The sequence below is a fragment of the Brassica rapa genome, chromosome A05 (genome assembly GCF_000309985.2).
Source record: "Brassica rapa cultivar Chiifu-401-42 chromosome A05, CAAS_Brap_v3.01, whole genome shotgun sequence".
In the NCBI taxonomy this organism is placed as follows: domain Eukaryota; kingdom Viridiplantae; phylum Streptophyta; class Magnoliopsida; order Brassicales; family Brassicaceae; genus Brassica; species Brassica rapa.
Window position 1 is genome coordinate 6,438,240 of NC_024799.2, and position 15,770 is coordinate 6,454,009.

Below are 15,770 nucleotides of genomic sequence, written 5' to 3' on the forward strand. Positions count from 1 at the left end.
CATGTAACAGATAATTATTTTAGAAGTTCAATAATATCTTAAAGTTATTTGGATACATATTAAGAATTAAGATCATATTTGGTAGAAGTTCTTTTTGTGATTTTAAATGTTTCGGGTTCTATCGGATATCCATTTAGGTTCGGGTTCGGTTCGGATAATACCCATAACCCAAAATACCAAAAAAAAGGATCCATTCGGTATTTATGTCGGGTTCGGATTGGTTCGGATTCATTTTTATCGGATCAGGTTCGGTTCAGATTTTCGGATTCGGTTTATTTGCCCAGCCCTAAGTGAAAGTTATCTTTCTCAACAAAATTTAACCTTACTAAAATGGTTTGATGATAAAATTAGAGAAAAACTTTTTATATCATCGAAATTTATATAGATAATAAATTGACCATTAGGATAAACACTATCTTAAGCCTCAGTTCAAAAAAAAAAAATAAAAAAAAATAAACACTATCATCTAATCAACTATAAGTAAAAACAATAATTCAAGCAAAAAGGTACCATGTACTAAAAAATAAAACCAGCTAACTTATATCTCCCCTTTAAGGGATCCATCGCAGCAACGTATTCCCACCCTCCAGAATGGGCATCACCACTGCGTAACTGTTTCAAAAATCTGTGTAATTTCACTCATTTCTTACTGCAACGCCAACATTTCATGCAACCCTATTAAGGGCCTGACTGGTTTAACCGCAGCGGTTGCGGTTGCGGTTGCGGTTGCGGGAGTTTGCGGATGCGGGTGGTTGCAGTTTCTAGCGGTTTTAAGAGATTTGTACGACTGGTTATGCGGTTAGAAATTTGTGCGTTTGCGGGATACTTATGACTGGTTAACTACCAAATGCAGCAGCAGTTAAATAATAAATTAACAATATTTACATTTTATACAATTATAAAAATATCAAAATAATAATATTATAATAAATATAAAATTTATATTTAGAAAGTTATAGTTTAAATTTTTTTAAAATATAGAAAATATTTTTATTTTAAAGTTTTATAATATTAATTAAAATTTAATTGATATATTTTAGCATTTTTATAATTTCAGTTTAATTTTTTTATTGAATTTTTTTATTTTTGTATTTATATTGTTTTGGAAAAAAAATAATTTTTTTTTATCCTCCCGCAAACGCCCGCAACCGCAAACGCTAGCTGGAACCAGCTTTTGAATTTATGAGGTTCAGAGCGATTTGGAGCGGTTTAGAGCGGTTTGAGCGATTGTTGCAGAACGCCAGCAACCGCTACCAACCGCAAAAGCTGCGTTTGCCGGTGGTAGCGGGAAAACCAGTCATACCCTAACTTGACGTAAGGAACCGTTTCTCTCTAAGAATCTCAACCTCTCACCGATTGATAGGAAATCACATAAATCATTGTCAACAATCCTGCGCTTGCACAGGGCTCCGTACCTAGTATCAATAAAACCGACTGTCATTTTGAAAGCTGAGTCTTCAAGAGATTTACCAACTACCGCATTCACAGACCCTCCTCCGCTCCGCCCCTCCTATGGGTCATGTGATGGCGTTTAACTTAACCAATAATTGATTGGGAATTTGTCTGAACGAAACAAAAAACATCCTAGTTGTTTCTTTGGTATAAAACGCTTTTATCCATTTTATTTTATCATTTTTACTCTTTCCATTTCTAAAACTTAATGAAGTAAATAGTTTTATGAATCAAAACATTATAAAAAATAAAAACAATTGATAAAACACTCATATGCACAAACTGGTAATTTATTTTTTTTTTTAAAAATTTTGATAAATTAAAATTTTAATTACATTCTACTAAAAGTAAATTTCGTCTTCTACAGAAAATGAGTTAGTAGAAATTGAATTCCAGATTAAACAAGTTCATCTATTTTTTAGAACAAACAATCTACTTTTAATTAAACTCCTAAATATTGGGAATGTAAATTCTATTAATGGTAAAGTTAGATATTTTTTTACGAATGCAATTTCTACTTTTATGAGGTATTTTAAAATTCTAAAAATGTAAAATCTAGACACTATTCAAATGACTACATGAAGTAGGATCTGTTTAAGATATTTTAGTTTTGGTTCTACGTAGTGTAGAAAGTGCAATGTAAGAATTAAAAAAAACTTGATATCGATGAAAATTATGAAAACTTCAGTTTAGAAAATATTCTAAAAATATTTGTAATACTCTAACTTTTCTAAAATATGTATAGGTCGATTTGCTTTGTAGAAATATTTGTAATATTTTAACTTCCCTAAAACGTGTATGCACTTTTCTTTTTTATTAAACTTTTAACTAAACTTTTTTAAAAAACGTTTTATACTTTTAATTAAACTGTATAATGAAATTAAATTTTTTAATTTTAACGCTTAAAAAATGTTTGTAAAAAAATAAAAAAAAAATTTTTATAAAACGTTTTTAATAAAAATAAACTTTGTAAACTTTATAAATATAAAAATGTATAAAAGTTTTTGATAAAAACGTTTAAATAAACTTTATAAAAAATGTCTTAGAACGTCTTATTTTTATAAAAAAATTAAAACGTTTGTAAATTTTTTAGTTTTATCAAAATTTTTAATAAAAAATAAACTTTTAAATTTTAACGTTTTTTAAATATTTTTTCCTTTTATTAACGTTTTTTAAATTCAGTTAAAATTTTAAATTGTGTTTTGGGTTTAATTTGATTAATCAAAAGTTAGTTTTAAGATTATGAAAAAAATTATACTAAAGAGATTACTTGGATGCTAATGGATAACTATGCTGTGTTTTTTTTTTTTCTGTTTTGGCAAATTTTCCTAATTAATTTTAGTATGTTACGAATTGTATTTATAATGAAGCATTAATCACTTTTACTAAAAGAAATACAAGGGCCATGAAGTCATTAATCGTTGACAAGATCAGTACACGTGTCAAAGTTAAGATGCGACTAAAAAAAGGAAAACCATAACCGAACTAATCGATGTCTGTCTATAAATAAAAAACAAAAAGGAAATATAGATTAGGTCTTACCCGAACCTAATTGAAAAAAAGGAAATATAGATTCGGGAAAGAAAATCGATCGCTGTCTATAAATAATAGAATTGGAAGCAGAAATAGTCCCACACAATAATTTCTCACATCTCTCTCTCCTGCTCGTCCGCTTGCTCTGTTCTCCTGCTACTACTATTACGTTTATTCCAATTTCGTTTTAGGGTTGTTAGAGAATTTGATATTTGCATCTCTTTTGTAAATTCGTTTTAGGTTTTTAGAAAACTTGTTCACCGGTTTCGTATATTATCTATCGTTCGTCGCTGTTGTGTTGTCCTTTTCTTGGGTTTTGGTTAATCAGTTTTTTTTTTATCGTCGATCGGTATTGTGTTTGTGTGTTTTGTAATAATGAATGCAGGTATGATGAACTGGAAGGAACATGGTCGGAAGATTCCCAAGGAAAATCTGGACAGATTCATACCGAACAGATCAGCTATGGATTTCGACTTTGCTCATCACGCCCTCACCGAAGCCCTAATCGAAGCAAGAGACGGCAAAAAAGAAGAACCGCTGGAGCTCTCACCCTCCAAAGAGGCTTACAGGAAGCGTTTGGCGGAAACGCTCGGTCTCAACCGCACCCGTATTCTCGCCTTCAGGAACAAACCTCAACCTCCTCCCCACTCTCATTATTACTCTCACCACCAACAACAACAACCTCTAAAGCCTCGCCGCCGACGCATTCCTCAGTCTTGTAGCAAAGTCTTGGATGCTCCCAACATGCTTGACGACTTCTACCTCAACTTGCTTGACTGGGGTTCTCGTAACGTCTTAGCTATTGCCTTGGGCCACACTCTTTACCTCTGGGATGCTTCTACCGGCTCTGTATCTGAGTTCGTGACCATTGAGGAAGACCAAGGACCCATCACAAGCATAAGCTGGGCACCTGATGGTTCCCACGTTGCACTTGGCCTCGACAACTCTCAAGTCCAGCTTTGGGATTCTTCATCCAACCGCAAGATAAGAACTTTGAACGGTGTCCACCACTCTAGAGTAGGATCACTTGCGTGGAACAATCACATCCTCACAACCGGAGGAATGGACGGGATGATTGTCAACAACGATGTCAGGATCAGGTCGCATGTTGTGGACACTTACAGAGGTCACACTGGGGAGATTTGTGGACTCAAGTGGTCAGGTTCTGGAATGCAGCTTGCTAGTGGTGGCAACGATAATGTGGTTCACGTATGGGATCGCTCTTCTGCGTCTCCCACGCACAGGCTTGAGGAACATACTTCCGCCGTGAAAGCTCTTGCTTGGTGCCCCTTCCAATCGAATTTGCTTGCAACTGGTGGTGGTGGAATAGATGGGGCGATCAAGTTCTGGAACACTCACACCGGAGCTTGCTTGAACTCTCTAGACACAGGATCCCAAGTGTGTGCTTTGTTGTGGAGCAAGAATGATAGAGAGTTGCTTAGCTCACATGGGTTTTCTCACAACCACCTTGCACTTTGGAAGTACCCATCCTTGGTGAAAATGGCTGAGCTCACTGGCCATACGTCAAGAGTTCTGTATATGACACAGAGTCCTGATGGCTGTACCGTTGCTTCTGCAGCAGGAGACGAGAGTTTGAGGTTTTGGGATGTTTTTGGAATGCCAGAGACTGCCAAAAAACCTGATCAGAAAGCAGCAGCCCATGAGCCATTTTCTCGCGTGCCTCGTATCCGTTGAAACTGTCATAACAACAAGCCACAAGGTATCTCCTTCAATTTTTTTTATTCTTTCTTGTATTTCCAAGTAAAGTTTTCTAATGAAAGTTGTTGAGTCAAACATATGTTTCAGTTGTCCATATCATTTAACCTCGCTTCCTTATTTGTTCGAGATCAAACTTTGGTTACTGTACGGAAAATATATAGTGCTTTGAATAAAAGGAACGACAATCATACAGAGATAAAAGTTGTCCAGGCGAACTAGCCTCTCTAGAAACGATTTCACGCTAACCTACTAAGGAAAAATCACTACAAATTCAAATGACATATCCTCAAATCACATAAAGTTACCGTCTACAAATGATTCCAGATGCAATGCAACAGTTTCCAAAAACAGGCAAAGGAGGCAGAGCAGAATGGTAAACTATCAACATGCAGTATAGCCTACTTTTGAAATTTTATTTGTTGTTGTTGCGGAAAGCTCAGAAATGCCACAGATTCATTTTTCAAAGCTACATGATATACAAAATCGTCAATAAAAAGAATCCCAAAGGATTCACTAGCCCTTTTGTTGAGTTTATTTGTACTAGATCCTTCCTACGTGCTACGCGCGGATAATATATTTAAATTTGTTACATTTCCCATTTTTATTTGTATGTGAATTTTTGTATATTAAATTATATATAACTAATATTTAAATTGAATTTTTTTTATATATTTTTAGTTTGAAGTAAGTGTTTCTATTATATGTAACATAATTAACTAATAAAATATGAAGAATCAAGTCCGAGATTTTAGAGTTATGTAAAAAAAATATAATTATGTATAGAACATAAATTATCTTAGTTTAAAAGATCGGAATCTCATCTCGAATAAATTCACGAAAAAGTATCCCAATAACCTACTTAAAATATAAAACTCTCTTTTCAAAAAAAAAAAGAAGTGTACTTAATAATACTTTTTAACATGTAATAGTTGAAAACTGACAATTGAATATCGATCTTGAATATTATTTTACTATATCTAATGATAAAATATTAATTATAATAAACAAATTTTGAATTTTGTAATATTACATGAATTATAAGTCTTTAAAATCTAAAATCTATTTTATTAACATAATATATTTTTTATTCATTTATTATTTTGACGTTACAAAATATTGCTTTAGTTTTATTTTTATATTCATTTTTAATAATTTAGTTTCTTTTTAAGTAATTTTAAAATTATCAAGAATATAATATATTTAAAATTATCTAATTAAATATATCCGAATATGATGTCTCATTTTTATGTGTGTTTGCATTAAGCATATATAATTTGTAGTTTGTATATTTAATAACACCTTGTTGCGTGTCGTTCTATGGTTTTAATAAATGTACTGTCATTTCATTTTTATTACTACTAACATGATTTTTTAGAGATCAGTGATAATGTATTTTTAACGTTAAGTATTATATTTTATTGTATATTTTCTAACTCTTCATGCTGACACTTTTTTAGAATCATTTTAATTAGATAATAAGTTTAAAGATGTAAATAAAAATCTGTATGTTGTAAATTTAGACTTTTTAGTGTAACTGAGCACTATCAATTATGGAAATTATATTATGATTTAATTTTACTAAATCTTTCTTTCTGTGTATATTTTTTGTTTTATTTTGTATTTTTACAATTTTATTGTCTTATTCTTTAATTGCAGAGAATTGCTATTTCTAATTTTTGTTTCATATACATTAAAATTCTTCGGTTGATTTTTGTTTGTTTTCTTTCTCCAATTACAATGTACAGTTCGACCATTTTTTTGGATCAAACTACTAATATCATCAGATAGAAAAGTTTAAACTCCAAAAATGAAGTGAGTATTTGTGCTAGAAAAACTGATTTAGCCACTAATATAGTGAGATGTATTAATATTAGAAGGTATGAAAACTCTTCTCTGTTGTCCTACGCTGGGCATAATTAAGTTATTATGAATTGATTCTATATTTGTGATGACTGAAAATACATCTTATGTCTTCCTTACATCATCCTTAATTGGTTTACGGTTCGACCATTTCTAATATACTGAGAGTAACATAATATTAGATGTTGATTATCTCCTTCCAATTAGGAATGCACAAAATGAGAGAAATTCAAGGTGAGAACACTCATATCTATATAGAGTTGATTTATAGATTACTCTATTTGTTTCAAAATGTAATCAATTTTTAAAATCTGTAATATTTAAAAGTTATTATCTTTGAAAACTGTCATTTAATATATAAATCTAATCAATTACACAATAATTTACATAATTTAATTGACCACACAGTATCCAATAAATATAAAGTTACATTGAAATATAAAAACAATTTATATAGTGAAACAAAAAAATACTTTTAAACTATTACATTATAAAAAAGGGAATATTTGAATAGATCATCTCAACGTCGATCATTTACGTCGATCATACTTTTAGACCATCTCCAATGTATTCTTCTATTTTTTTCTAGAAAATAGAGGAATTTCATAATAGAGATGAATTTGTCTCCGATGTATTTTCTATTTTCAATCCTAAAAAAGGAATATTTTTGATATATTATTTTCTAAGTTTACAAATAATATTTTTATTTGTGAAAGTAGAAAACCAGCCCAATTTATTTTAGTATTTTATAAAATTATGATATTATTTACACTAAATATTTCTTTACAAACTATTATATAAATAAAAATATAATTATATTTATATAAATAATATATTTCACTAAAAAATATTTTCGGTTATTATTCTTTAAGTAAAAATTTAAAGGATCATTTTATATAAATAAATAGAGGAGGTGACATGGCAAAAATATAGTTTCTCATTGGCCGATTATTTTTGCCTACGTGGACACTCTATCTATACTATTAAAGCAGAATACTTCTTATCAATCTGCCCCTGAATTTTCCTATTAATTACAAAACATTCCACTTCTTTTTTCAATGTTTTTTTCAATTGTTTTAAATGTTTTTCGAAAATGAAAAGCCCAACAAATTTGCTACTTACATTTTCGTTTTTAAGCCCATTAAATCGTTTTTAAGTCCATTAAATCGTTTTAAATCCCATTTACTCAGAGATTTACGGAATCAAATCAAATAAAAAGAAAATCCCCCAACTTGAGGAACACGCAGAAAAATATTTTAATTGTTTGACATGGTAACTGAATTTTCCAAAACTAATCTTAAAATATAGAGAGATTCGATTTTAAAGAAAAGATCCCACAATTTTCTCCCCAAGTTTCTCCTAATATCTAACACCTCGCTTTGAATCCGATCAATATTATAAATAGGCAGCACCGGTTTCCTATTATTAAATATTTATGTTATTATAATTTAAAATTTATGCATTAATTAAAAATATGTAGAATGAAAAATGTAATGTCTATTACATTTTTCATATAATATTTATTTAATAAGTTAAAATTATAAATAAATAACCTTACCAAATATATCAGCACAATATGATTAAATTTATTGAGTAGGAGTTTACCATTTTAAAATCTTTTAACTAATTAATTATTACACAAACAAACATTTTTATTTTAATAATAATTAAAAAAATAAAAAAATAAAATATTATAAAAATTTACTATAAACAAATAAAAAATCTTTTAAAATATAGATTAGACAAATATTTAATAATTTAAATGAAATTTTAAAAAGAATCGATTCCGCGCTTTAAAAGCGCGGGTCAAAATCTAGTTTATACTATTAAAAGAGAAGTACAAAAATAAAACACCCCTTAATTTTTCAACTTATTTACAACGCATGCCACTGAAGTTATTAATTAACTTACCTTTTATGATTCTTTGTTTTTTCTTTTTTAATTAATGTATTTCCAAAATCAAATTCTAACTACAAAATTATGGCAACAATAATTAATAGACTTAAGTTTTTGTATTCTTTGTCTTTTTCTATTATTTTATATATGTGTGTTTGGAAATAATTAATTTGATATATAACTTTCATAATTAAATATATACATTATACGGTAACTATTTTAATAATTTGAAAATACATAATACATAGTATATACAACAATTTTACTATACATTATCTTAAATTTTAATCCATAAATAATATATACAAAAAAATTATTATATATTATCATAAAATTTTAATCCATAAAAAAAATAAAAATACATTTGTTCGGATATACATGTCATATTCTAAAAATATTGATCATACAATTGATGGTTTACATGATAAAATAAAATTACTCAATATAAAAAATAAAATTATTTTTCTTCGAAATGTCATATTAAAGAATTATTTGAATGGGTAAATTATAAAATATATATTATAACTAATACAAATAAAAAAATTATTTATAAAAAATAAAAAATAAACGCGCAGGCGCGCGGGTCAAGCTCTAGTCTAAGGATTATTTTGAATGTTAATATGTTAATCTAACTGTAAAGTTTGGTTTGAAACTGACGTTGTAATTTTTTTTTTGTTACTGTCAAGTTTAACTCACCGAATGGGTAGTTGATACTGAAAATAATATTCTAATAAATTGTCTGTAAGCTTTTGTAGTTAGCTATACTCTTTAACTAATTTTATTTTATACATATAATGGAATGTGATTTTGGCTCAGTCGGTAGAGTAGTGAAAACAGAATAAGCTTTTGTAGTTGGACTATTGGCGTGGCCTCTGATGTCTGCTAGAGTGATTGAATTGAAGTTTATGTTTTCCGAATCGGATGATCACCCTACAGAACTATCACGCTCTATTTATGATACCAAACTTTTCTAATATTTTAAGAATAATTTTATATAAAATTCGAGAGAAATAGTAAGATACATTAAAAAGTTACATTTAAACTGTTTCAGTGTATAGTGAAAATAAAATTACAATTGAGTTATACTACTATACATACATGCTATCTAAAAAAACATTTCACAACTTGTGCTTATAGCTTTCACTCTAAATAAGAAAAAGCATTTCATACAACAAAGTAATCTTGTATTGCTGTTTTACAGCTTGAACATAAACATGTCGAATTGTAGTCATCCAATATAACCAATACCATAATTAGATTTCCAATTCTATGACTGGTTCATTTCTAAAATAGGCAACAGCATGTGAAGACATCTTTCTGATTTGTATCTGATATTGTTAGACATGTTTGATCATCAAAATGGACCTCAATACCCGAAGATTTTTTTAAGCTTTGCTAGAACTATTTTGCAGCTTTAAAACTCCCAATACAATTTCTTCACTTGGTCTATGACTGAAGAACACGTGATCATAGACGCTAAAACGATGGCAGAACTAAAGGATCCTGGTCATCCATTCTCCATGCTCAGGGGCTGGAAAGTCCCTATGTAAGAAAGTCGCTTTCTTCTGACTCGAAGATCCAGAGAAAATTAGCATCAATCTCTGCATTGGGGACAGCACCGCTTGTCCCAGGGAGGCTGTTGAGCGTTTTCCTTATGAGGGAGTGTCATGTTTTGGGCAGGACCATTGTCTTCAGCTCCAAGTACATTACTTGCGTTAAGAGGAACAATTTTCTGGAACCTAAAATGAAGACATAAAATAGAAGCACATATAAGAACATTTCTTGAACAACAATAAAGCCATTCTTGGGAAGAAGATTGGTAGTAATATGATCTAATACAGTCATACAAATATAATTGCAGGAGATGAGGAATAAAACCAGTTACCAAGATTAACATGTGCAGAAGGAGAGCCTCCAAAAATCCATTGGTGAGACATTTCTCTATGTATCAGTTCTCATATGTGAGCTGCTGTTTCTCTGATCATGTGACGTAATAATCTGCACGAAACAACTGAATAGAATGCATCAGATATCAATACTTATAATTTGAGGGTTTTCCTTCCAAGAGAAGTCATTGTGAGGAGTAATGAAAAGCATTCTTCCTGATGACAAAAATTTAGAACATGTTATTATCAGAATCTTACATTTGTTGTGTATCATAATTTGATCAAAAGAGCAGCATGTCCTGGCTTTGTCACCACATCAACTGGCTCTCCTCATTGGTTCCATCCCCCTTTGTTCACTGCTTATAGATAATAGATACACATACCACATCACCATTATCTTCAGAAGAACAAAGTAGAAGTTGTTGTTCAGTCTTAGCAGTTGTATTCATACCTAGATAGAATGTACTCCATGAACACATTTGAAACAAACAAAAAACTTTCCTTTAATTCAAAGTAGAAGTTGTTGTTCAGTCTTAGCAGTTGTATTCATACCTAGATAGAATGTGCTCCATGAACACATTTGAAACAAACAAAAAACTCTCCTTTAATTAGTTTCAACCATATCACCAAAAGCGTCTAAAGATTGATTCTTCATCCTCAATCTCTACAGTCTACTACTAATCTCAGATATTTCTCAGACAAAACCAAATCCACGCAGACACAATCTCGAGTCCTTAAACACAAAACCCAGAACAAACACTTCACCATCAACCCTATCAATGGTAGACAACACTGCTCTGTTTTCAATCGGTTTCTTTAGACACATAAACTCATAAAACTAACCTTTATACGAATCTCAAATGAACCCAAAACAACAAAAGACTCATCCTTTTTACCTTCCGCTGGAGAAATAGTAAACCTTGACGGTGTTGGAGAAGACGATGACATCGACCTCACAGAGAAACGAAAGCTCGTTCGCCTTTTTTATCAACCTGTTACGTCTCTTGGAGAAAGTGACTTGACGACTGTTCACATTCTCAATCTTCTTTATCTCTATTTTTCCTCTCCCCATCTTCTCAATCAATTTGGGTTCAACAAAATAGAAAACAGGGGGAAAACAGAGAGAGGGAGACGGAGTAGTGAATGGACGAATCAAAGAGATTAAACACGAACTCTTTACTCAAACCGTTTCAGAAGGTAAAAGTAAACGGAAACGACATAGAACGGCGCACGAAGAGGGAAGACAACCCTCGTTTCTTCTCTGCGTAATTCCAATTTTTTTTGACACATTATTAATCTGTTATTGATTGATGAGGGCATGATGTGTCATAAAGAGGTCTCCTGATTGGATGATTTAATTGTCCTACGTGGACACACTCTCTACTCCTCGTATAACCCTTTTAGTATATGTTAGATTTGTTGAGTTTATTTGTATTTGTTTAGTTTATTTGTATTTGTTGTTGTTGAGTTTTTTTTGTTACATAATAGGTAACTGCATTGGGCATTTATGGTATAGAATATATATTGTCTTGAGTCTTTACTTATTGTTTTTTTTTTTTTTGATCAAAGAGTCTTTGGATTCGGTTGATAGTCAATTTTGGATAGAATAATGTGAAATAATTTATTCCATTAATTATATAATTTTTTTTGTAACTGAATTAATTACATAATTTTTTATACCACATAGTTTGAATGAAATGAAATACTCATATTCAACATATTTCAAAATCGAAAAATATAATAGCTGATAAATTTGTACGTGGTGTTCGGATTCAGCTATCTATTTATATTGTTTCATTTTCACCGAATTGACTTTCGGAATAGTATAGCTATTGTTGGAAAAAAACTGAAATACATTTTATTAATTCCACAACAAATCCTAAAAATACAAAGGAAAGCATTGTTAAACGATTTTGATAAAAACTGAATTTAATGAGCATAATTTTATTTTGAACGTATTCTATTCACCTTTATTCTACTAATTAATTTCATTTGATGATTACATTTGCAGCTAAAGAGATGATTTTGTTTTTTCACTCAAGCGAAATCTAAACAAAAATGGAATCCCACTTTCTCAGTCAGAGGCTTTGCGCAGCACTCTACGCTGATGTGTCACTCTCTGATTGGCTAAGCTACGTAACTCCACGGAGCCTGTGTTCTTAAATCTGCTGCTTCACAGGATCGCGAGAAAAGGGATACAGTTTCGGGAGAGAAAGTGAACGAAAGAGAAAAGGAGGAAGAAACAAATCAACAATGCAGAACAAATCACCATTAACGTTGCTCACGCTTCTGTGTCTGTCACTCGGATTCCTCAATCTCACCAACGCTCTTTACGGATCTTCGTCCCCTGTGGTTCAGCTCACTGCTTCTAACTTCAAATCCAAGGTAACGTCTTTTTGAAGATTGAGTCCGTGATTATGAGCTAGGTTTACAGATCCGGTTTAGTTTTATGATTTAACAATTTGTTGTTTTGGGTAAACCGGAATGAGAATTGTTTGTTGTTAAACATGTCAGGTACTTAATTCAAATGGAGTTGTGTTGGTAGAGTTCTTTGCACCGTGGTGTGGTCATTGCAAAGCTCTCACACCAACGTGGGAGAAAGTGGCTAGTGTTTTGAAAGGTGTTGCTACCGTTGCAGCTATTGATGCAGACGCTCACCAGTCTGCTGCTCAGGTTTGTGGAATGCTGTCTTGTGATATATAGTGTTATCATCTAAAGCTTGTAACTTTTTCACTCTGCTACTACAATGTAACAGGATTATGGTATTCAAGGGTTCCCAACCATCAAGGTCTTTGTGCCTGGAAAGCCTCCTGTTGATTACCAAGGAGCTAGAGATGCTAAATCCATTGCTAATTTTGCTTACAAGCAGGTTTTGTGACATGCCTGCCTCCTTTGTTGATTCTTAAGCACATACGTTTCTATTATCAGGAGATTATTGCCACATGACATGATTGGGTGCATAGTATAAGATGTTCCTGCTACAATAGATGAGAGTGAACCTACCATGTTAGTTTTTTTTGGTTAGGAGCAGATTATATCCTGATAGTTGAATGCCAAAATTATGTAGAATAAATTTTTACTCTAAAAGAGATTTTTGAAGTACTGCATAGCTATGTAGTTGAATCGCACTGATTGTCAGTCAAACAAAGTATAACACTGCTCTGATTATTTTTCTTTGCCCTTTTCCTATTTAAAAAGTAAAATTTATACAAAGGGTAGCCGTAGCAGTTGATGATCTGAATGGGGTCAGCATATTGAGATGCAAACTATCTTCACATTTGTAGCTATTTAGTGAATATAAATTTATGAACCAAAAGTGGCCGTGATGTCATTTCAATTTGCATTACACATAACATTTCACTACCAAACTCGTTTTCCTGCAGTTAGAAGTGCTGATTTATGTTAAGTTTTTCTCAGATTAAGGCTCTTCTGAGTGACCGTTTGGAAGGAAAAAGTAAACCATCTGGAGGAGGATCTAGTGAAAAGAAATCTGAGCCTAGTGCATCTGTGGAACTCAACTCTAGCAATTTTGATGAGTTGGTCATCAAAAGCAATGACCTCTGGATCGTTGAGTTCTTCGCACCTTGGTAAGTTGTGATTACTGACCCAATGCACTGTTCATGCCTGAAAATTTCATTGGTGTAAAACATGGTTTGTTTTTCCTTTCTTCCAAAAGGTGTGGACACTGCAAAAAGCTTGCCCCGGAGTGGAAAAGGGCTGCAAAGAACTTGAAGGGGAAGGTGAAATTAGGTCATGTCAATTGCGATGTTGAGCAGGTAATCACTATAAATGTTTACATTCTTATATCTTTGGCTTTCAAATTTAATTTCCATGGACTCTTTTCATCGTAGCATTCTATTGGTATCTTGGGAATTTTACATGTTCCTAGTATTTTCCATTTGCTTTTGAAGCATATATCCTGAGCAGCTGCCATAATGTCTTTCTGTATCAAAACTCCTGTATTCATTTGGTCCCGCTATGAGTTCTAACCAATATTGTTATACATTGCAGTCGATTATGAGCAGATTCAAGGTGCAAGGATTCCCTACAATTATGGTATTTGGTGTAGACAAGAGCAGCCCATATGCTTATGATGGTGCTAGATCTGCGTCAGCTATAGAATCTTTTGCTACAGAACTTGTAGAGGCTAGTGCTGGGCCTGTTGAAGTAACTGAACTAACCGGACCGGTATTGTTTTCACATCACTTACTTCTCTTTTAGATGGTACTCTGCTCCAGATCAAAACATTGACATTCGTTCTATGGTGATTGTATAGGATGTCATGGAAAAGAAGTGTGGTTCCGCTGCTATTTGCTTTGTCTCTTTCCTACCTGACATTCTCGACTCCAAAGCTGAAGGAAGGAACAAGTATCTCGAGATGTTGTTGTCCGTTGCCGAGAAGTTTAAGAGACATCCTTACAGGTATGCTAAGAAATACTGTTTTCTCCCTGATGCATCATGGCCCTGTTTTAGAGCCTCCTCGGTATTGATGTTTTTAGTGTTCTTTGGAACCTAAACTGAGCAAAGTCTTACCTGAAAGTTGCGTCAAAGAATCAACAAACAATCTTATTACAAGTGTCCGGACAGTGAACCAATATTATTAGCACAAATTTGAGGTTTAGGGTTCTCGTAGAAGTGTTAGGACATTCCTAAAATTAGAATGAAAAATCTCATGTAAATGTTGCAGTTTTGTGTGGGTGGCGGCTGTAACGCAGCCGGATTTGGAGAAGAGAGTTAACGTGGGAGGATACGGTTATCCAGCAATGGTAGCCATGAACGTGAAGAAAGGAGTGTATGCTCCTCTTAAAAGCGCATTTGAGCTTCAACACCTCTTGTAAGTTCGGCTTAACTAGATATCTCTATGGTTCAGAATCCAGTTAACTGATTTCTCCACTCTTATAACACGTAATCTTTGTTTGTGTTACATCAGAGAATTTGTGAAGGATGCTGGGGCCGGTGGAAAAGGAAACGTGCCAATGAACGGAACACCGGAGATCGTTGAGACAAAAGCGTGGGACGGTAAAGATGGGGAAGTGATGGAGGAAGATGAATTCTCACTTGAAGAACTCATGGGAGGTGATGATGATGCTAATGTAGGAACCAAGGATGAGCTGTGAAGAATCCAAGGTTTGACCTGATTTTTCTACTTTTGGATTGTGAACCGCCTGAATGTTTCGCTCTTTATATTTCCAAAAAGAAAGTAAGATAAGAGACAAAAAACCAATCCATATGTAGAACTTGCAAACATATAGACACATTATCAGGCAGAGAATCATTGGTGGGAGTGACATTAGATTACATCGCTCTTCACTTTTGATTTAGTGGTTTCGTCTTAATAAAGTACACCAACTCTTCAAATATTTTCAGTTTCATTTCAGTTCATGAACTAGAGGCTAAAACCAAATGTTTTAGTTAGTTATTTGT

General features: G+C 32.3%; 3 protein-coding genes and 1 long non-coding RNA gene across 7 annotated transcripts in view; 3 read left to right on the top strand and 1 right to left on the bottom strand.

Annotated features, from left to right (window-relative positions):
- The window catches only part of LOC117134085, a 905,201-nt gene that overhangs the window by 878,887 nt on the left and 10,544 nt on the right, over positions 1–15,770 (top strand). The gene's annotated exons all lie outside the window — the stretch shown is intronic.
- On the top strand, positions 2,616–4,898 carry LOC103867592 (cell division cycle 20.2, cofactor of APC complex). The gene has a single exon (XM_009145671.3). It carries the CDS (start codon positions 3,361–3,363, stop codon positions 4,678–4,680), a length of 1,320 nt encoding a protein of 439 aa, XP_009143919.1. The 5' UTR covers positions 2,616–3,360; the 3' UTR covers positions 4,681–4,898.
- LOC117134093 lies at positions 9,444–11,195 on the bottom strand. 4 transcript variants are annotated; one of them, XR_004458223.1, is made up of 3 exons: positions 10,899–11,195; positions 10,605–10,702; positions 9,444–10,471 (listed from the first exon to the last, which is right to left on the bottom strand). It is a non-coding gene; the product is annotated as an uncharacterized LOC117134093 (long non-coding RNA). The 4 variants fall into 4 exon arrangements; XR_004458221.1 differs by having other exon boundaries at positions 10,605–10,797; positions 10,899–11,192; XR_004458222.1 differs by having other exon boundaries at positions 9,444–10,458; positions 10,605–10,797; positions 10,899–11,156.
- Positions 12,468–15,667, top strand: LOC103867595 (protein disulfide-isomerase 2-3). The gene is made up of 9 exons (XM_009145674.3): positions 12,468–12,731; positions 12,861–13,019; positions 13,102–13,215; positions 13,764–13,933; positions 14,023–14,122; positions 14,358–14,534; positions 14,623–14,768; positions 15,034–15,180; positions 15,277–15,667. The coding sequence occupies exons 1-9, from the start codon at positions 12,600–12,602 to the stop codon at positions 15,461–15,463; spliced, it is 1,332 nt and encodes a 443-aa protein (XP_009143922.1). The 5' UTR covers positions 12,468–12,599; the 3' UTR covers positions 15,464–15,667.